At 60.5% G+C, this 20822-nt stretch overlaps 1 protein-coding gene across 2 annotated transcripts; it reads right to left on the bottom strand.

Moving 5' to 3' along the window:
• Positions 1-1615: 1615 nt before the first annotated feature.
• P2RX1 (purinergic receptor P2X 1) lies at positions 1616-19580 on the bottom strand. Of its 2 annotated transcripts, XM_084862986.1 has the most exons (13): positions 19488-19580; positions 17957-18330; positions 8784-8931; positions 8383-8454; positions 7893-7962; positions 7548-7644; positions 7169-7249; positions 6815-6956; positions 5619-5746; positions 5108-5198; positions 4629-4694; positions 4059-4160; positions 1616-3925 (listed from the first exon to the last, which is right to left on the bottom strand). In XM_084862986.1, exons 2-13 carry the CDS (start codon positions 18091-18093, stop codon positions 3860-3862), a joined length of 1200 nt encoding a protein of 399 aa, XP_084719112.1. In that variant the 5' UTR covers positions 18094-18330; positions 19488-19580; the 3' UTR covers positions 1616-3859. The 2 variants fall into 2 exon arrangements, with proteins under 2 accessions (XP_084719112.1, XP_084719111.1); XM_084862985.1 differs by lacking the exon at positions 19488-19580 and having other exon boundaries at positions 4052-4160; positions 17957-18405.
• Between the last annotated feature and the right edge of the window lie 1242 nt (positions 19581-20822).

Genomic DNA, 20822 nt, shown 5'->3' on the forward strand with positions numbered 1-20822 from the left:
ACTTCTCCCCACCTCTCTGCCCCTCCCTCAGCTCAGGCCACCATCGCTTTGCACCTACCCGGATTGCTGCAAGCAGCATCCTCATTAGCCTCCCACCCCCGTCCAGTCTTACCGCCCCATCCCAGGAGCCTTTCTCTACCTGGCAGCCAGAGACCTCTCAGAAACACAAATCCAGCTCGTCAGCTCCCGCTTAGGAATTGCCCATGGCTCACCAATATCCCAATAGGTTCAACCAAGCGCTCCATGACCTGTCCTAACCATCTGCCTACCTCATTTCAATACCCCTCTGTCTGGAACCCTTTCCTCTGACCTCCTCACCGCCCAGGGCCCAGTGTGGGTTACCAGCCCCTGCGAGGGACTTCCTTGTATGAGCATCTGTTTATCTGCCTGTTCCCCATTTGGACTGGGAGCTTCATGGGGGGCGGGGGGGGGGGGGGCGGGCTGTGCCTGATTCAGGCAGCACTCAAAAGATGTTTGTTAAGTGAATAACTAATTAGGTATGATAATTAGGGGGAGGGATGTGTGGGTTTGGAGTTCAGGAAAGAGGGTTGGGCCAGCAGACAGCTTTGGAAGTTGTCCAAAAGGATCCATAGCTGTAAGTAGAGCAATGGGTAAAGGTGAGATAACGCAGAGCAAATAAAGCAAGGTCCAAGGACAGAATATTCACTTAAAATATATATATATATATATATATATATATATATATATATATATATAATTTCATAGAGGAAGGGAGAGGGAGAGATAGAAACATCAGCAATGAGAATCACTGATCAGCTGCCTCGTGCATGCCATCTACTGGGGATCAAGCCCGCAGCCCAGCCATGTACCCTTGACAGGAATCAAACCTGGGACCCATCAGTCCGCAGGCTGACTTTCTATCCACTGAGCCAAACCAGCGAGGGCCAGAACATTCACTTTGAAGGAGGAAAGATTCTGAACGAGTTTTGACTTAGGGAACAGACATCCCACAGAAGAACCTCAGGGAAGACAGTCCTGAGCTGGTAAGTCCGATGTGCTCCACAGGCTTCCAGACGTGGCTCCTTCCACTCACTGCTCCAGCAACCTCTGGGCATGACACTCGTCTTCATGGCTCAGGATGGTGGCTAGAGCTCCAGCCATCACACGTATGTTCCAGGCAGTGGGATGAAGACAAGGATGAGGAAGAAGAGGGTAAAGGGTTTGCACCAGCTGCTTTTCAGAAAAGTTCCCAGAAGGTGTCACTTGACACTCTCACATTTATTTCATTAGCTGAAACTTAGTTACATGACCAGACCCAGCTGCAAGAGGAGGTTGGGAAATGCAGCTTTCATTCTAGGCAGCCACAAAATCTCCAGATCCGTGCTGTATCCCTGTAGAGAGAACAGATATCTGGGGACAACTAGGCGATTCCACTATTGAAAGAGAAGATAGGGCATTACTAGTGTGCCAGGCTCTGTGCTAGGCACGTTCACATCTTATCTTATCCCAACCTGAGTAAGGGCTATTATTGTCCCTGACACACAGGCAGAGGAGGCTCGGGGTGTTAAGCAACCTGCCCAAGGGCACACAGTGACCCAGGCCAGAGCTGCAGTTGAAACCTGTACTTACCCTGCACACCAAGCTTACTGGAAAGTCAGGAGAGGGTGAGTCCTAGGAGCTGCTGGAAGGAAATCTTTTGATAAAGGAGGACTTGCTCAACAGTATCAGAGGCAGACAGGCCTTGTAGGAGACAGCTAAGTGTCTACTTGGATTTGGCAACCAAGGTGCTGCTGGTAACTTGGCAAGGGCATCTCGGAGAAGTGGGGGCGGGGACTGGAGGCCAACCTCGGAGGGTGGGACAGGGGAAACTGGTCTTTCTGGAAAGGTAGCAGTGAAGGGGCAGGCGGAGCTAGCTGCAGGGGAACATGGGCCATGGGAGGGAGGAGGCACAAGAGGGGAGCAAGTGCAGGAGTGAGAGGGGAGAGGGGGCCTCTGCTGGGAGGTCTCTGGATTGGGTTGGGTACAAAATTGGAATCCTCTACTCATCTGGGAGGGAAGGGGGCAGGAGGTGCAGAAGCAGGGAGGGCTGGAGAAGGAAGAGAGGAAAGAAGACCGAGTTCCTGTGTTACAAACTCTGACGTATGGTCCCTGGCTGGGGAAGAGAGCAGAAGGCCAATCGGCTAGACTGTCCAATGTGGTAGCCACTAGCCATGTGTGGTGATTTCAATTCATTAAAAGTGGATAAAATAAAACATTCCGTTCCTTGGTTGCACTGGCCACATTTTAAGTCCTCAATGGCCACATGGGTTGGTGACCACTGTATTGGCCTGTTGGACGGCACGGATCTAGACAAAGCATGGTGATGGGGTTCCCAGAGACCCTGCGTGGTTCTAAGTTCAGACTAGTGGCCATGCCCACAGCAGGGCCCTGGAGAATCCTTCCACACTCATGACCTTCACTCATGACCTTCCTCCCCTCGTTGGGGTTCCCTCAGCCCTCCCTCCTGAGGCAGCCAGCCCCCTCCTCACCTCTGCTTTCATGAGTCCCCTCCTGAGCCTGGTTCTCTGCTTGTCACAGTGCCAGGCCTCCTGCGCATGGGAGGGGCTTGTGCGGGGTTGGGGAGAGCTCTGATGTTCAGGGCTGTGCCAGGACAGTGGCCCTTGAACAGAGGGGAGCTAACCCCCAGCACTGACCCTGCTGGTCTCAGGGCAAAGCATCAGCTCACCACTGCCCACCGACAGACCCAGAAGGACCTCAGAGGTCACCCAGCTCCACCCACAGTGCACGGATGGGTTTCAGAGAGGGCTGAGAAGAAAGTACAGAGGCAGAGGTTCGTCCTCATTCCTTTTATTGTACTCACCCGCGCTTTCCCCAGACCTCGTGTTCAGACAGAGCCGGGCAGGCCTTGGGGGCTGGGGCTGGGCCTCGGGCAGGGAGCCCAGAGTTTGGCCAAGGCTCCCACCGGGCCAGAGGTAGCTGAGTAAGGGTTCATGGCTGAAGGGCTGTCCTGGCCTGACACGCGTGGGGCGGAGGGGACACAGTATGGACCAGGTGTCTGTGCCTGGGGATGCGGGTGTGATCAGATGGTTGTGTTTGCAAGGCCCAAGCTGTTCCAATACACAGTGTGGGCAGAAGCGGGTGTGCATCCAGGTGAGTGTGCACAGGAAGGCGTGTGCACGGCGCACTGGGGGCTTGTGAGCACACCACACACCTGCTCGCTACCGGTACCTGCCAGGTGATGCGGGCCCAGGCTACGTCTGATGCCTGATCAGGAACCTTTTAAGCGAAGGTCCTTAAAACGGCCTGGGGAGTTTGCTCGCCTTGGAGATACTGGTGCGGGGGGGGGGGGCTCTGGGATGGCCCAGGGGCCTGCCAGGTGGCTAAGCTCCCCACGGAGAACCAGGCGGTCCTAGAGAACTCTCTGTGGTGCTGAAATGTCTGTACTCTCACTCGGCAGCCACAGCCCGGGTCTCCTTGATGGTTATAATGTGGCTGGTCTGAGGAACTGCTCTTTATTTTATTCCATGTTCATTGATTTAAATTTCAATAGTCACTGTGGCTAGTGTGTGTCGTACGGGAGAGCACAGGCCTAGAGAGGGGGATGTGGACCCAGAGAGGGAAGCACGAAGCTCCAGCTGGGAAGTGTGCGAGGGCCACCCAGCGCCCGCACCCCCTCCGCGCCCGGAGAGGCTGGGGCTGGGTGGGGTGTGCTCGGCGGGGTGCAGAGGTGGAGCCAGAGCTCAGAGCTGCGCAGGTCTCTCCCGGGTCCACCCTGAGCTGCCGGCACACGGGTGTCTTTCTGGCTGGGAGGGCAGGGGAGACCCCTCTACCCTGGCTGGGGCCCCACCACGGCCCCCCTGAAGCCTCAGGCTGCGTCCAGTCAGGAGCGGGGCCGAGGTCAGGAGGTCCTCATGTTCTCCTGCAGGCCCAGGGTGGAGCTGGTGGCCGCGGGGTCCCGCTCCCGCTGTGTGGGGGAGATTGGGGGAGAGAGGGGGGGGGGAAAGTCAGCCTCAGGGGAGCGGCTGCCTCCCCACCGCAGACTTAGGGGCCGAGGCCTCTGAAGGGCCTGACTCGGGGGGAGGGGAGGCACCTCTTACCGCCTCTGGCCCCATGTCCTCCGCGTACTTGAACTTCTTCTGCTTGTAGTAGTGCCTCTTGGGCAGGATGTGGAGCAGCAGCAGGTCACAGAGAACCGTGGCCTGGGGGCAGGAAGGCGGTGGCTAGAGCATGGGAATCCCTACTGTCTGTGAGGCCCTGACCCAATCCTGTCCTATCCAGACCGGGTCCTGGAGGGGGTGAGGCCCTGACCAATCCTGTCCTATCCAGACCGGGTTCTGGAGGGGGTGAGGCCCTGACCAATCCTGTCCTATCCAGACCGGGTTCTGGAGGGGGTGAGGCCCTGACCAATCCTGTCCTATCCAGACCGGGTTCTGGAGGGGGTGAGGCCCTGAAGCCCCTCAGGGAGCCCAGACTGCCCACCCCCCTGGGTCCTGCCCACTGTGGGCCTCAGTTTCTTCAGACACATTGTGTGTCTGGCGAGGGGGGGGGGGCTCAGTAAAGATGGACAATTACAGTCAAGTTGTGGGGTGAGTGACTTGTTGCTGCCACTGAGATGTGGAAGAGGGGATCTGACCCCAGCACAGTGACCCCATGTCCCCAGCACTTACCACCCCGAAGATGCCAATCCCAGAGCCGATGGTAGTCATTGTGGGGATGATGTCAAACTTCCCAGCCTGGTGGGAGATCCGGGATGGGGGGAGGGGGAGAAGGGTTAGCAGTCAGCAGGGGCCCAGGTGGAAAGGTCTTTTCTCAGAAGCCCTAAGGCCAGGCCTGGGGTCAAGGCAGTGTCCCTTCCGCTGTCCGCTGGCCCACTGCCTGCTGCCCAGGGTCTGCCTCTACATGGCGGCTCAGAGGCTGGTCAGAGGCCTGGGGTTGACCTTGGCTCTGCCTAGCTGGACTCAGGGAGACAGTGCGGGAGGTGTGGTCACAGCCGAAGGCCACCGTCAACCGCGCCCACCCATATGCTATTGGGAGGACTGCCGAAGGCCGCCCACCACCTCCAGTTGCCTGGAACCACAGAGGCCCAGCCGGCTCTCCCAGGGCCCGGAGTGTGTCCTGGCTGTCCCTCACGCTGTCCGCCACTCACCTTGCCGTCCACGAGGATGTCGAAGCGAATCCCAAACACCTTGAAGAGGTGCCGGTGGTTGGTCCCGTTCTCCACGAAGTACCTGGCAAACCTGGGGGAGAAGGGAGGTTGCAGCGGGGATGATGGAGAAGCATCCTCGGTGGGGAGCTCCCAGAGCATCAGGGATGCAGGGCCTTCGGGGCCCATGAGGATAGTCCCCCCCACATTATAGAGAGGGGGACCCCGGGCCTCGGGCCAGGAATGCTGTACTCTCCCCTCCCCCTGGCTCCGCAGGCAGCCACTTCCCCAGCCGGTCCTGCCCAGGGGGCCTCCCAGGGAACCAAGAGCAGGGCAGGGCTCAGGCCTCCAAGGTCTTGCTCCCTGCTGGCTCCCTGCGTGGTCACCCCCCGATGACGGGAGCTCCCCGGGCTCCTGGGCCCCCCTCCTGGGGACACTTGCTTGGATCTGGGAACAGAAACGCCCTCAGGACCCCCAGGGACGTGCCCGGTGGGGGAGGGGGGCGGGCAGGCACCTGAAGTTGAAGCCCTGAGACAGGTTCTTCTCCTCGTAGAGCCCGTGGAACTGGTAGACGGGCTTGCAGTGCCGCACATGCCAGTCCAGGTCGCAGTTCCAGTCGATGGTGATGCCGATGACGCCGCCCTGCGGGGACACGGCGCTCAGCCCTGGGGGTTGGGGGCGGGACGCTGCCTCTTGAAGAGGGAGCGTGCCCGGGCTTGGCAAGAGATGCTGAGAAACGGCTTCCGTGTGAGGCCTGTCACCCTCTCTGGCCCCGCCTCCCACCCACCACCCTCCAGCTTTTCTAGAACACACGGAGTCTCCCCCACTTTGGGGCCTTTGCACAGCAGTTCCCCCAGTTTCCCACGGGACCGGCTCTTCCTCATGCTTCTCAGAGCCAGGGGTCGGTGGGGAGCTGGCCCTCTGGAATTCCCAGGGTCTCCCAGGGCCACGGGCCGTGGGATTCGAGCTGCTTTTTAAAAAAATATATTTTATTGATTTTTTAGAGAGGAAGAGAGAGGGATAGAGAGTTAGAAACATCGATGAGAGAGAGTCATCAATCAGCTGCCTCTTGCACACCCCCTACTGGGGACGTGCTCACAACCAAGGTACATGCCCTTGACCGGAATCGAACCGGGGACCCTTCAGTCCGCAGGCCGACGCTCTATCCACTGAGCCAAACCAGTTTCGGACAAGCTGCTTTTTTTTTTTTTTTTTTTTTTAAATATATTTTATTGATTTTATACAGAGAGGAAGGGAGAGAGATAGAGAGTTAGAAACATCGATGAGAGAGAGTCATCGATCAGCTGCCTCTTGCACACCCCCTACTGGAGATATGCCCGCAACCAAGGTACATGCCCTTGACCGGAATCGAACCCGGGACCCTTCAGTCCCCAAGCCGACGCTCTATCCATTGAGCCAAACCGGTCCCGGCTCAAGCTGCTTTTATCTGCTATTTTAAAAACAGCGGGACCTCAGCAGACACCCCGATGTCCACATCTGCCCAAGCCCGTTCATTCTGGGTGCCTCCTCGGTGCCACCCCACACCAGGCCCCGCTGAGGAGACAGGCCTGACCCTGCCTCCCGGCATTAGAGGATAAGCCACCATCCGCATCCCACACAGGGGGCTGGGGGCGGGTTAACTGGGCCCGAGAAGCCTCCATTGGCTGGCCGATCCCGGGCCCAGCCCTCCCCGCTCGCCTGGCACAGTACCTTCTCGGCCAGCGTGCTGAAGCTCTGGCCCGACTCGCGCGCCACGTAGCCGAGGTGGAAGATGGGGCACAGCGGGTGGGAGGTCTTGTGGTAGGAGCAGTCCTTCATGTAGGTGGCATTCACCTCCTCCACCAGGTTGCGCCTACGAGGCAGAGGGCGTTGGCAGCAGCACAGTGCCAGCTGGGAGGTGCCCACCGCTCCCCGAAGCCCCGCGGACCCCTCGTGGGCCCAGGAAAGGCCCCTGCCACCCCGGGGGCCCGGAGAGGAAGCGGCAGGGGCAGGGGTGCCAGGTGGCCGAGGCCGGCAGACGCAGCCTCCTGGAGCCCCCTGCCCGCCCCCCTCTCTCCCACGCACCTGTTGACCTGGAAGCGCGGGAAGCTGATGCTGTTCTTGATGAAGAGCGTGAAGTTCTCAGCCTCTCGGAGAAGGGCGGGGCTGAAGGAGACCACACCTACTCACCACCCCTCCCCAGCAGCACCCCCAGCGCCCAGCAGAGCTTAGCAAGGTGTGTGTGTGTGTGGGGGGGGTGCACCCTCCCATGGCTTTGGGGTGGGGTGGGTGCTGGAATGATGGACTCTCAGGCCCTCTGACCAGGGGCCAAGGGAGTCTTTGGCCTGGGCTGCACAGATGGAGAGAGGGGAGGGTTGGAAGGGGGGGGGGGGAGGCTGGTCCTCTGAAGGGTACAGATCCCCTCTGTCTGGGCTCCCAGCTCCCTGGAAGGAGCGGGCGTTACCGTGGGATGCTGTCATCCACTTCCACGGGGCACCAGCCAAAGATCTCACAGGTCTTCACGGTGTTATTGAAGGCCACGCACTTGCCTGTGCGGATGCCTGGAGGAAGGGAGAAAGTCCTGGGTGCAGCTGGGGGCAGGGGAGACCCCCCCCCCCCCGGCTCCCTCCCAAGGACTCCCCCTGGATGAGGCTCCCCAAAGCAGAAGCCCGAGGACAGGAGTGCGGCGGAGTCTGGGACAGGTCAGGCCCAGGGCAGGATGGCGGAGGGGGGACGGCGGAAAGGGCGGCCTGGTGGGGGCAGCCTGGAGCTGGAAGGGGCTGAGGAGGGGCTGGAGGAGGCTCCTTACCCTGGGCCTTCCTTTCCACCTTCCCTGACGTGCAGTTACTGTCGTTCGTGCACACGCCCACTTCCGGATGCTGGGGGAGGGGAGAGCTACTGGCTCCAGGCCCCTGGGCTGGGGTCCTGAGAAGGGCCCCTCCCACCCCCGGGGCCCTAGGGAGGGCGTGGGGCAGCGTCAAAGGTACCATTGGGGTGACCCTGGCTGATGGCCTCCATCCCCCTCCGGGCTCAGGCCCAGCTGCTGATGCCAGCTGGCAGGGGTGGGAGGTGGGGGCTTGGGGTTGGGCCGGCACAGAGGCTCAGCATCCTGCGGGGCACGCAGCTGGGAGGGGAGCCCCGGCAGGGTCAAAGGCGGCCTGTTCCTCTGTGTGAACCTGTGCCTGAGACCCCCCACCCCACTGCGGCCCCCCTCCCCCGCAGGGAGCCCCCCAGCTTCCCCTCCTCTTCCCAGTGACCTTCCCCTTGGGGCGAAGGAGGGGGGTGGTCGGCCGCCTCACCTCTGCACAGTGGCCTTGGGCCTGGTGGGGGGTCACGATGAAATTGGTCATGACCACGAAGGAGCTGTCGCCCTGGAAGGGAGCGGCAGGGCTCGGAGCTGGGAGAACGGCCCCAAGAACCAAGCACCGCCCAGAGCTCCCAGCGCCCACACCACACGCAGCACAATCCTCCATACTGCCCCCGCCCCCACCCCCGAGTCAGCGTGCGGTGAGAGGAGCAGGCTGCGTGTGCCCGGCATCCACATTAGGGACATGGAAGCCCAAGCAAGGTGGGAGCTGATGGTCCCACGGGGGGGGGGGGGGGGGAATAGGAGGGAGGTGGGGGGGGGAGAGGGAGCCCAGCCCAGCTCTGAGCCAGGACTTCTGGGCGGAAGGAGCATCCCTGGACGGACCCAGCTCACCTGGGCTGGGAAGACGTAGTCAGCCACGTCCCAGACCTGGGGGCCCAGGCCCGGGAGCTGCGTCATGGCCAGACCCTTGAGTTTCACAGACACGCTGCTGATGAGGCCACTCGAGGTCTGGTAGCCCTTCTCATAGACAAAGACCCACCTGCGGAGAGCGGGGCAAAGGGGTCGCTCGAGGATGGCATGAGCTGGCACCAGCTGGACAGGCCGAGGCCTTTCCCTTGGCCTCTCAAGATGGCCGGCAGGGCCCAGTGGTTGAGCGTCAACCTATGAACCAGGAGGGCACATCTTGGGTTGCTCAATCCCCAGTGTGAGGTGTGCGGGAGGCAGCTGATCAATGATTCTCTCATTATTGATGGTTCTCTCTCTCTCTCTCCCTCTCCCTTCCTCTCTGAAATCAATAAAAATATATTTTTAAAAAAGATGCATTTTTTTTTTTTTGAAGTTCCACCATTCTTTTCATTCTGAAAACACTTATTCCCGGGAGGAGAGCCACTGAAGGACTCTGTCAGGTCCTTTTCCAAGAGCAGAATTTGCTGGTGCCTGAAGGCCAAGCATCTTGAACCCCAGTCCTCATGAGAGTTCTCCTTCCTCCCTGAGGTCCTCCCACAGAGACAGCAGAGCGTGACGCCGGACCTCGTGGGAGGGGCTCGGGCTGGAGGCCGCCCAGCTTTCCTGGGGAATCCTGCCTTCTCTCCCTATGCATTCTCCACTTTCAATCCGGAAGGTTCTGCGGGGCCCACCTCCCTCTTAGCCCCGGGGGTAGGCACATGCCAATCCATGTTCCGTCACCCTAGCAACGGCGATGGGTCTAAGGATGAGCACATGCCCTGGGAGTGCCAGCAGGGAGGCCAGGGTTTTCCTGGGAATTATTGGGGGAAAGATCCTCTCTGCTAAGCAAGGAGGCTCCAAGAGCAAACTGTGGTGAGTTATCTCTGCTGCCTCACAGAGCAAGCGTGAGCATGAAGCCAACGTAGAGAAAGCCAGGCCAGGAGATGGTGGGGGGTGGCAGACCCCTACCAGGTTGTCTTAGCACCTGGACCCAGCCATACCTAAAGCATGAGCCATCTACCTCTGGGTTTTTCAGTTGCCCAGAGGCCCGAAGCACAAAATCCGGGTGCAAGCACAGGCCTTCCTTACTCGGCTTCCCTCCGGCCCCCCGGACCAGGGCTTCCCCCGCAGCCCCGGCTTCATCCAGAAGGACGTCCGGTCTAATCAGCATATTACGCTTTTATTATTATAAATGAGCTAATAAATCCCCTTCCTTTAGGTAAACCAGTTTGGTTTTGGCTTCTGTATCTTACAACCGACAGTCCTGGAAACACTTGTGTCCGGAGCGTGGTTCTCTTCCTCAGATTCCTGTACACGTGTGTGTGTATGTGTGTGTCTGTGTGTGTGTGTCTGTGTGTGTGTCTGTGTGTGTGTCTGTGTGTGTGTGTGTGTGTGTCTGTCTGTGTGTGTGTGTGTGTGTGTGTCTGTGTGTGTGTGTCTGTGTGTGTGTGTGTGTGTGTCTGTCTGTGTGTGTGTGTCTGTGTGTGTGTGTGTGTGTCTGTGTGTCTGTGTGTGTCTGTGTGTGTGTGTGTGTGTGTGTCTGTGTGTGTGTGTGTGTGTGTGTCTGTGTGTGTGTGCGTGTGTGTCTGTCTGTGTGTGTGTGTCTGTGTGTGTGTGTGTGTGTGTCTGTGTGTCTGTCTGTGTGTGTGTGTGTGTGTGTGTGGTGTCCATGGTGCCCATCAGAGTTTGTGGCTTCGTATCCCCAGGACAAATCTGTGAGCGCACCTATGGGCAGGTCTATTTAAGCCCCCTTCACCCCTCACTCTATCACTCTACCCTCTGTCTGCCTGCCCAAGCAGAGCTCCAAGCCCCTCTCCTGTGCCCGGTAACGGAATTCTCCAGGCCTCCTGGTCCCAGGGTCACTGCTAGCTCTCTAGGAGCTGGCTCCCTGGTCCAGGCTGCAGGAAGGCAGCCCACCAACGACCTCCTCTCTCCTCCCATAGTCCATTCCTCTCGCTGCAGGCCCCTCGCCCTGCCAGGCCCTGGAGCCAATCCCTCCTCCCCCACCCCATGCCCAAGCAGGGTCACTGCTGCCCCCTGCAGGTCCCAGGAGGCAACAGGGACATGACAAAGCCCCCCAATTCCGTGTCCTGAACCGGTCTCACTGCCTCCATCACCTAGGCCCCGCCCTCCTCTGACTGCTTCTTTCAGGATGGCCTCTGGCTTTGTGCCCACTGGCCTCTCTCTGGGCACCCCGACCCCCAGTGTCCAGCAGCATTTCTCTCTTTGCCCCACGCCACCTCCTTACAACATAGATGAGAAAATGGAGGCCCGGGGAGCATCTCCCCAGAGTCAGAGGGAGCCCCAGGCTCAGGGCCCGCAGCCCGGGACTCTGCCCCTCCGCTGAGCGTCGGGTGTGGCCAGGAGCCAGAAGTGCGGGGCTGGGGGAGGAAGCAGAAGCACAGGAGGCTGCACGACGACGGGGCTGGTGCAGACACTCTTGGTTTTATGCCCTGGGGCCGTCAGTCCTGGGGGTCAATGGGAAAGATAAAACCTGGTACCTGTGATCTCAGTTCTGAGAGCAGAAGGACCTCGGTGCCAAACCCACACCCAGCCTCGCTGTCTCCACTCTGGGAAGCCATGGGCACCTCATGCCCAAAACTCCGGCAGTTTTTGAAGCTCCTCCCCTCCCAGAAGTCCTCTTTCCTGTTCCATCTCATGCTCAGCAACACCCTGCCTCTCTCCTCCGGGGGCCGCTCATGGGAGAGGCTGCACGTGGGAACGGCCTGGAGGCCGAGGTTCCGGCACCAGCTCTGCCACTCGCCGCTGCGTGGCTTCTGGCCGCAGACGGACCCTCTCTGAGCCCCGGCTTCCTCGGTAAAACGGGGGTGGTGACACCTCCCACCGAGACGGTTCATTCAGCAAACACAAGCAGGGCCCGGCCACGCTTGAGGGGGTGGTTGTTTGATTGTTTGGGGATCCCCGTGAGTTCCGTTCGATGAGTTAGCAGGCACGGGCACACAGCAAGCCAGTCTCCCGTCTTCACGGTCCCCTCTTCCTTCACTCATTCTTTAAATGTCCACCTGCCCCATCGGCCTGGCCTCCACCCCCAGCCCAGGCAGAGTCCCCTGCGAGCTCTCACAGACCCATCGTGCCCCAGGGTTCCCGCCTCCACTTGTTTACTCTCTCCCAAAATGCAATGCCATGCATTCATTTGTCATTCGACAAATATTTACTTATCAAGCCGAGCCCCTATTACGGGGTGGGGGAGTGGGGGGGACGGACATGGAATCTCAGGCCCTCGGGCCGTGTAAGGCCGGTAAATCATTTTGTCTGGCCCTGCCACGGCATTAGGGGCGAGCTAATCAATGTCTGACCCATTATAGCAGGCTAGTTTTTGCACTGATAAATCTGCATGGCCCCCGAATGATGCTGTCAATGTCCACACGGCCCTCGGCAGGAGGAAGGACCCCCACCCCTGCCCTGCTCTGTGCCAAGCACTTCTCTGGGCACTAAACATGCAGACGTGAACAAAGCAACCCAAAAGCCTGCACTCCCTGCTGGGCGGCACACATCCCTCCCCTCTGCCCCGGCCCCACCCCAGACACCCCGCAGAGTCCTCCGACCTAAGCCGACCCTCTGGAAAAGTCAGCTTTCCCTCGTAAAGGTCGACATGGAATTTCCACCTGACCCAGCGGTTCCATTTATAGGTATCCTGACAACATATGGCCAGGCGAAAACACGCACACGAATGTTCACAGCAGCGTTCTTCACGGGAAACAAAGGGGAAACAACCCAGATGTCCTTGACCCAACGAGTGGATAAACAACGCGGGTGCATGGCACCGAGCCACAGCGGGAAGGAGTACCGACTCACCCTACAACCCGCCGGACCTCACAGAGGGTGCACGAGGCGGGAGAGCCAGCACAAAAGACCACGCATGGTATGACTGCACTTCTGGAGAAGGTCCAGGGTAGGCAAGGGGCGTGGGAGGGGAGGGGAGTGGTTGCTGAGGGGCACAGGGGTGGGGGTAGGGGGAGGTTGAATAGCGAACATGTCTGAATTAGATCGTGGTGATGGCTGCACAAACTGGTGACTACGCTAAAACCCACCAAATGGTAGAGTTTAAAATGGTGAATGTGATAGCATGTGAGTTATATCTCAAAGTAAAAATTCAACAGGACCAACCAGAATGCCTCATGCGTCCACAGAACTTGCTCCTCTGGTGCCCCGTCTCCAGGCCCAAAAACCCAGGCATCATCCTCCTGCCTTCCTGTCCTTCATGCCCATTCTCTGGTCTCTCCGGGCCGCCCCTGGCTTTCCCCTAAGGGCCCGAGGGGTTTGCTGTGGGAGCTGGGAGGAGCTGGGAGGAGCTGGGAGGAGCTGGGAGGAGATGGGCAGCTCTGGCTGTGGGCTGGGAGGGCAGGGTGTAGCTCAGCCACAGGCAGGAGCTGACCAGACCTCACAGGAGCTGTGGGGCAGAGCAGACTCTGAGCCGGGAAGGAGCTGAGTTCAGAGCTGGGGCCCGTGCTGGGGTTCAGAGGCTGATCAGCATGCAGTCGACAAGCAAGTCACGCTGATAATTTGTTTTTAATTTTTTGAATGAGTTTCCAACCTCCGAAAACAAAGAGGCTCCTTTCACCTGTAAGTTCCAGTTTCCCACTGCTCCTAAGAAGGCAGAAACTCTGGCCGTGCTGGGCACATGCCCCATGCAGCAGCGAGGGGCAGGAGCTGAGTGTGGCCACCCTGGTGTGGGGCCTGCCAGGGTGATGACCTGTTGTCCACACTCACTGCCTCTGCCTTGGCCTCATCCTCTCATCACTGCTGCCTCTTCACAGCTGTCCTGCCTCTGGCCTCCACCCGGTCCCAGCACCTGCCCACCCCAGGCCTTCCCCGTCCAGAGAAAGGTGCTGGCGGGAGAAAGCCCACACTGCTCAGCCGGGTTCAGAGGCCTGAGCCAGTGGCCCCATTTCCTCTCCCTTGGCTCATTTCTTTATTATTATTATTTTTAATCCTTACCTGAGGGTATTTTTTCCATTAATTTTTTAGAGAGAATGAAAGGGAGATAGGACGAGAGAGAGGGGAGGAGAGGAGAGGAGAGGAGAGGAGAGGAGAGGAGAGGAGAGGAGAGGAGAGGAGAGGAGAGGAGAAAGAGAAACATCGATTGGTTGCCTCCTGCTTCCTGATCACACCCCAACTGGGGCCAGGGATTGAACCTGCAGCTGAGGTAGGTGCCCTTGACTGGGAATCAAACCCCAGACCCTTCAGTCCTCCGGCTGACACTCTAGCTACTGAGCCGCACTGGCCAGGGCGGCCTCGCTCCTTTCCTGCCCCAGGACCTTTGTCACACTTCCCAGCAGCCCTGCTGGGATGCGGCGGGCACTCAGCCGGGCTCCACCCATCAGGGCATTCGCTCCCTTGGCCACCACGATTGTTTCTGAGTTGGGTCATGACCCAACCGAGGCCAGGAAGCGGAGGACCCAGGACTTGCCCTGGAACTCTGGGAAGGAGATGTGCCCCAGGGGAGGCTAAGCTGCTGGGATGTCAGCTGGGGGCCGTTCTGCCTGGAGGACAGAGAGCCGGCTGAGGCTGAAGCCTGCGGAGGGGAGCAGAGCCGGGGCCGAAGGAGCAAGTCCTGGCTAGCTTCCCTGGAGAGCCCAGGCGGGACCAGCCTGAACGCCTCGCCTCCTGGATGGGAGAGGCAGAGCCTGCTCCCCCTGGGGCCTCCATGGCGGACCCCGCAGGCCTGAAGCCCGCATCGACTTCTCAGCTACACTCATACAGCTGGATCCGTTTCGCTCTCTAGGAACCAAAGGAGTTCTGGCTAGTTCCTTTCACCCGTAAGTTCCAGTTCATCTCCTTGTTCTCCCTCTGCCTGTCCTGCCCCCACCTCCGTCCCAGGAAGCCCGACACAGCACCAGGCATGGAAAAGATGCTGCAGAAATGTCTTCAGACCTGGCTGGGTTGCTCAGTGGTTAGAGCGTTGGCCCTTGGACCGAAGGGTCCATGTTTGATTCCTGGTCAAGGGCATGTACCTGGGTTGCAGGCCTGATTCCAGCCTGGGTCAGGGTGTGTACAGGAGGCAACCTCATCACTGCTGCCTCTTCACACCTTTCTCTCTTTCTCCCCCCATCCTTCCCTTCCACTCTCTCTAAAGAACCAATAGAAAAAAATGTCCTTGGGTGAGGACTAACAACAAAAAAGAAATGTCTCCAGTCACATTTCTCCCGGGATGGGTTTGTATCTGCTCTCATCCCTGGCCGGTGTGCTCTGGGATCCATTTGGAGGTCTCAGGAGCGCTTGACTCAAGAGCTGTCTGTGGGTGCACAGGGAAGGGGTGAGGGCTGAGGTGAGAGGAGGCCCAGGGGGCGCCTGAGGAAAAGTTGAAGGCTGGTTCTACCACTGGGTCACCTCCTCCAGGAAGCCTTCCATGCTCCCCTCCCCAAGCAGCATTCACAAGTCCCCTCGGACTGTCCTGTGTGCCCCGGAAAGATCATTCTCCCCGCTTGACCAGAACACCCCGGGCGGGGACATGTCTCAGCACACCCTTTTATGGGCCTGCGAGATCGTGGACGGCAGCCGCTCTGCCTGCACACCTCCAGTTATGGAGCGCTCATTGCTGCCCAGGAGAAATGCCACGACCAATTAACCAAATTTGAGCCAAAAAAAAAAAAAAAGTCTTTGCACAGCCTATCGGGGCCTCAGGCCCACCTGCTCCCTCCTCCTGCCCCGGGCTTCCCCACCTCGGCACCCGGTCCGCTTCTCAGCACCTCCGCCTCCCTGCCTGCCTCTCAGTAACTCTCCCCGTTTCTAAGGCTCAGAGCCTCTCTCTTCATCTGAGTGGTCGTCCTCCAAGGTCCCTCTGTCTGGCTCTGTCTCTGTGGCCGCCCATCCCCCACAGGGGCTGTGTCACTGTCTCTGGTGTCCGGAGCCTGGCATTTCTCCTGCAACACCCTCAGGACCAGACACACACAGACAGGGGCCTTGGAGAGCGGTGTGTGTGTGTGTGTGTGTGTGTGTGTGTGTGTGTGTGTGATTAAAGAAAGGCCATCCTTTCTCAGGAGAGAGAAACCGTTGAACCTCAGTGCATGCCTTTAGAAGGGTTTTCCCCACCCCAGTTCCCTGGGACAGTTGGGAAATTGAAGACTGAGAGTAAAACCAAATCCAGAGCCCTCAGTCTGCAGCTGCGGGCATTGGCCAGACGAGGGCGCCAGAGACAGCAGGAGCCCCAGCCCAAGCAGGGGTGGTGGAAGGGTGGGAGGCTGGACTTCTGGACTTGAGGCTGGGGCTGAGGGGTGCAGGAGGGACCCTGCCTCCCTGCTCTGCTCTGTGACTCGGTGGTCAGTCCCTGTCCCTGAGTGGGTTTCCCTTCCAGGATATCAAGGCCGACTTTGGAGCACACAGTTGGATTCATGTCCTGGTTCAGCCCTTTCCAGCCGTGAGGTAGGTCCAGGCTAAGTCACTCAGTGTCTCTGAGCCTCACTGATGCTGAGGAGGCCACACCTATTTGGAAACGGAGTCGCCTGTCTTAGGAGGGGGAAGGGGGGGAGGGGAGAGGGAGGTGGTGAGGCCCCATCACTGGAGGTCTGTGTTCAGGACTGAGGGCGGCTTGAGGCACACGCTGCAGCGGGGATGGGGTGTGGGGTGTGGGAGGACCATCCCTTTCCCTCTGACAGTCACACCAGTGGGCCCTGGCAGACAGGGGGCGCCACAGGCCACAGAGGACAGCATTCTCCCGCCTCCGGGTGAGGTGCGGGCAAGCCACCGCTCTCCTCCCTGCGGTGGATGCTCAGGCCCGGCTTGTGCCGGGCAGCATGCCGTCAGGGCCTGTTAGAAAGGGGCCCTTGGGAGGTGGGAACGGAGAGGCAGAGCCGGGCCCGGGGTCAGGAGGCCTCAGCTCTCACAGGAAGCCCCACTGCTCCTCTCTGAGCCCTGATTTCCCCCACAAGCTGAGACGACACTGCAGATGCCAAGCTGGTGGGAACAGGAGCTAGGAGCCGGAAGTGGGCCTTCGCCAGCCCTGGCTGCACCTGACCGCTCTCAGGCCTTGGGGTCAGGTGGGGCAGAGGGAAGGCTGTTGGATGCCAGAGGCCCTGGGGGACAGGCCTCTTAAGCTTCCTGGGCTCAGTCGGCAGTCCTGGTTTGGTCCCAGCAAACATGGGGACACGGAGACCAGAGGGGCAGGGCCCTCCGGACACACAGCAAAGCCAGGCCGGGGCTGCCAGGAGCCCCCAGACTCCCCAGCAGGGGCTGAGCTCCCCTCAGAGCCCTCTGAAGACTGACAGGATGGCCACCCCCCACCCCCATCAGGGGCACATGCACCAGGCACCCAGCCACCTCAGCCTCGGGGCATGCACAGGTGGGCGCCCGGTCCCAGGGACACACCCAGCAGACACACCCATTGGGCACACACTGACACATGAGGGCACACGTACCCACACAAAGCTCTGGGTATGACACATACATCCACACACACACACCACACACACACACACGTGTGTTCACACAAGCACACATGTGTGCAAGTCCCTGCCAGCTGGCCTTGGCTCCCGGGGCAGCCAGACTGATTTCGGGAAGACAGCCATGCACGGTCCCTGGGACACCCAGGCTGCAGGGGAGGCTGCCCCTGCTTCTGCCCCTGAACTCCTGGGACGATGGACAGGCCCAAGAGGCCCAGAAAGGAGCTGCCATCCCTGGGCCAGAATGGCCTCCAACCTTTGCCTGGCATGCCCCCATTCAGGCACAGGCGTTCTCACATACCCCGGGGCCTCTCCTTGAGGCCGGGCTGGTGGGAGTGGCTCTGCCTCAGGATGGCCTGGCTCCGCTGTGGGGTCTGGGGTAGAGGGCCCTGGCCCCGAAGCCACACACACACACACACACACACACACCTCGCTTCAGGGAACCGGTCCTAGCGAGTCTGTCCCACAGAATCCAGCGGGTTTGCCCTCGTTGCCCAGATGACCCAGCACTGGGGGCCGGGGGGGGGGGCCCACTCTGTACCTCACTCCGTGTCTCCCACTGGCTCCCATTCTGTCTCACCGGCCCCAGGTTTGTCGGGAAGGATGACCACCAGTGGAAAGGACGAGGGGCTCCCGGGGGTCCCCGGGGTGGGGGGGCCTCCCGGAGCCCAGAGGGCACAGGCCTGGCACAGAGGGTGGCAGGGAGGGGCCCGGACTCACCCGACCACGTAGACCAGCACCACGAGCTGGATGAGGCGGAAGATGATGCCCACCTTCTTGTTGCGCACCAGCACCATGCGGGGCGTGTCGTACTCGAAGAAGAAGGCGGCCAGCTCGTCCTGCAGCCGCCGCGCCATGGCGGCCGGGGCGGGGGCCGGGCCCCGCGCAGCCCCGGCTCCCCGGGTGCGCAACCACCACGGCTCCCGCGGTGTCCAGGGGCTGCCCTGCCCCTGACCCGGGCCAGGCCGGGCAGGTGGGGCCGGAGGTCAGGAGTCAGAGGTCAGCGGCAGGCGCTTGGGCTGGGAGGGAGGACCCTTGGGTGACCAGCGCAGCTTTGGGTCCCTGGCAGGCAATGGACTGAGGGACAGCCGAGCCTGTGGACAAATAAATTCCCAAAGATGGACGGGGGCGGAGCTGGCAGGGTCACCAGGCCCAGCGCTGCCCCGCTGGCTCCGCCCTGGCCCGCCGGGCCCCGCGGGGCCTCCGGAAACAGAAGCTGCTGGCAGGAAACCACGGCCACCCATCACAAGGCACAGATAAGCCGTCAGCCCCCCGCGAGCCGGGCTGGGCGGAGTGGCTGCAGGCCGAGCCCTCCCCACACCGGGGACCCAGCCCCAGAGCCAAATATCCTCCCCACCTTCAGCCCCGGGGCCTGTAGGCAGGACCGCAGACAAGGAAGGGGCCCTTCCGGTCCAGCGGCCGGACACTTCCTGCGCCCCCAGCAGGACCCCCGACCCCTGTCCTCGGCTACCCATCCACCCGTCCCTGCATCCAAGCCCGGCCCGGCCCAGGCACCCTCAGCGTCAGGCTGGCATCTCTACCCCTGGCCCCTTCCGCCGTCGGTCCCGCCCCAGCCACACCTCCCCCTCCCGGATGAGCAGAGGGGGGCAGGGGCAGGGGCCAGGCCAGGCCAGGCGAGGGCCACATCTGGTGCACATCGCCATGGGCGCCCTGAGACCCAGCCAGAAAGCCTGGCATCAAACGGGCTCGGTTACCATCCCTGGCTCTGCCACGTGTTGCCTGGGAGGCTTGGGGGGCTTGCCCGTCCTCTCTGAGCCCGCTTCCTTATCTGAGAAAGGGGGACCATGACGGGATTTCCCAGCAGGGATTTGTCCTGATGACACTGAGTTCAGAGAGCCTGAGGCCACTGTGGAGTTTGGGGTGCAGCCCCTCTTCAGCTCCCGCCCTTCACCCCAGTGCAGGCCCTGAAGGCAGGGGCCCCCAGGATTGGGTTAGGGTGGGGGATCCCCGTTAGCTCTGAGTCCTTAGAACCGGAGGCCTTCCTCATCCCCACCTCCTGATGCAGATGAAGAATGTGGAGCTGCCCTGGTCGGGGTGGCTGGGCTGGCCGGGCATCACCCTGGGCCCCCAAGTGCTGCTGGTTCAATTCCCCGCCAGGCCCATGAACGCATAAATAAGTGAAACCACAAACAGGCCTTCCTCCGTCTCTAACGCTAATAAATACACATTTTAAGAACAAGAAGCAAAGAGCAAGGAACTCAGAGAGGACACGGGAGTTGCCCAGGCTCACCCCGGGCTGTGCTGAAGGACCCGGCTGGAAGCAAGAAAGCCTCCAGGCCAGCCTGCAATCCCCGCTGCCTGCCCCGCAGCTCCCCGGGCTCCCTCCATGGAAGCTGGGAGGTGAGGCTGGGTGTCCTCGGAGCCGCTGTGTCCTCCACGTCCGAGCTGCCTCGGCCTGAAGGCTGATAGGAGTCTTCTTCCTGGCAGGCCTGGAGCCGGGAAATTGCTCTGGGCGAGGAGCCAGGCCCGGGCTGGGAACCCCAGCTGCCTGTCTGAGCTGAGCCACTTTCTGGACGACAAGGGGCCCCATCCCGCACCCCAGGCCAGTCACCCTGTCCAATAGCTCCGCCTCACCCCACACCGAGTTCCTGCCCATCTCAAGCTCCACAGTCTGCGGGACGCCATCTCCAAGAGGGCCGGCGAGAACCACATCCTGGGGTTTTTTTTTCCTAAGAAAAAATCCAGAGATGCTGGGAGTCAGAGCTGTGGCGGTCGCATCCCCTTGGACCGGTCATGACCCCGGACAGAAGGGCCCGTCGCCTTCCCAGCTGACCCTATGGCGCTGGGAGGAGCAGGCTCAGGACACGAACTGCTTGCAAAGGGGGGTGGGGAGGACACTGACACTGTGTCTGAGCCATCTGTGTCCCACTCCACTCACGTCCCCACTGGCACACCACGCTCAGGAGGGCGGCGGGTGCTCAACAAGGGAGGAAGGGCCAAAGGGGAGGGGGAGAGGGAGGGAAGTCAGGCAGTCATCCTCCAATCTGTGCCTGTCCCTTTCATACCATTACCTTGGCCTCCTCCCCCTCCTCCTCCTCCCCTTCCTCCTCCTCCTCCTCTTCCTCCTCCTCCTCCTCCCCCTCCTCCTTCTCCCCCTCCTCCTCCTCCTCTTCCTCTTTCTCCTCCTCCTCTTCCTCCATTACCTCCACCTCCTGCTCCTTCTCCTCTATCACCTTCTCCTCCTTCTTCTCTACCACCTCCTCCTCCCTCCCCCCTTCCTCCTCTGCCCCCCTCCTCCCTCCCCTCCTTCTCCCCCTTCTCCTTCTCCTCCAAGGATCCAGGCTTGCTGATGGGCAGATGGACAAATGGGCTGACGGCCGCCCTGCCTGGCTAAATTTAACAGCGCTGCGGAGTGTGGAGGGACCTGTGCCCTTCTTGGAGGCCAGCCCAGGCCTTTAAGGGGGGTGGGCTCCAGGGGGGCCCCATAGCCACTCAGACATATTTGCTTGAGGCACACACACATGCTGCTGTTATGGCCTCAGTTCTGACCCTGACACTCAGAAAACAGATTAGCAAGGCCCTAGCTGGTTTGGCTTAGTGGATAGAGTATCGGCATGCGGACTGA

The sequence above is a fragment of the Pipistrellus hanaki genome, assembly GCF_964339955.1.
Source record: "Pipistrellus hanaki genome assembly, chromosome: 16".
Lineage (NCBI taxonomy): Eukaryota > Metazoa > Chordata > Mammalia > Chiroptera > Vespertilionidae > Pipistrellus > Pipistrellus hanaki.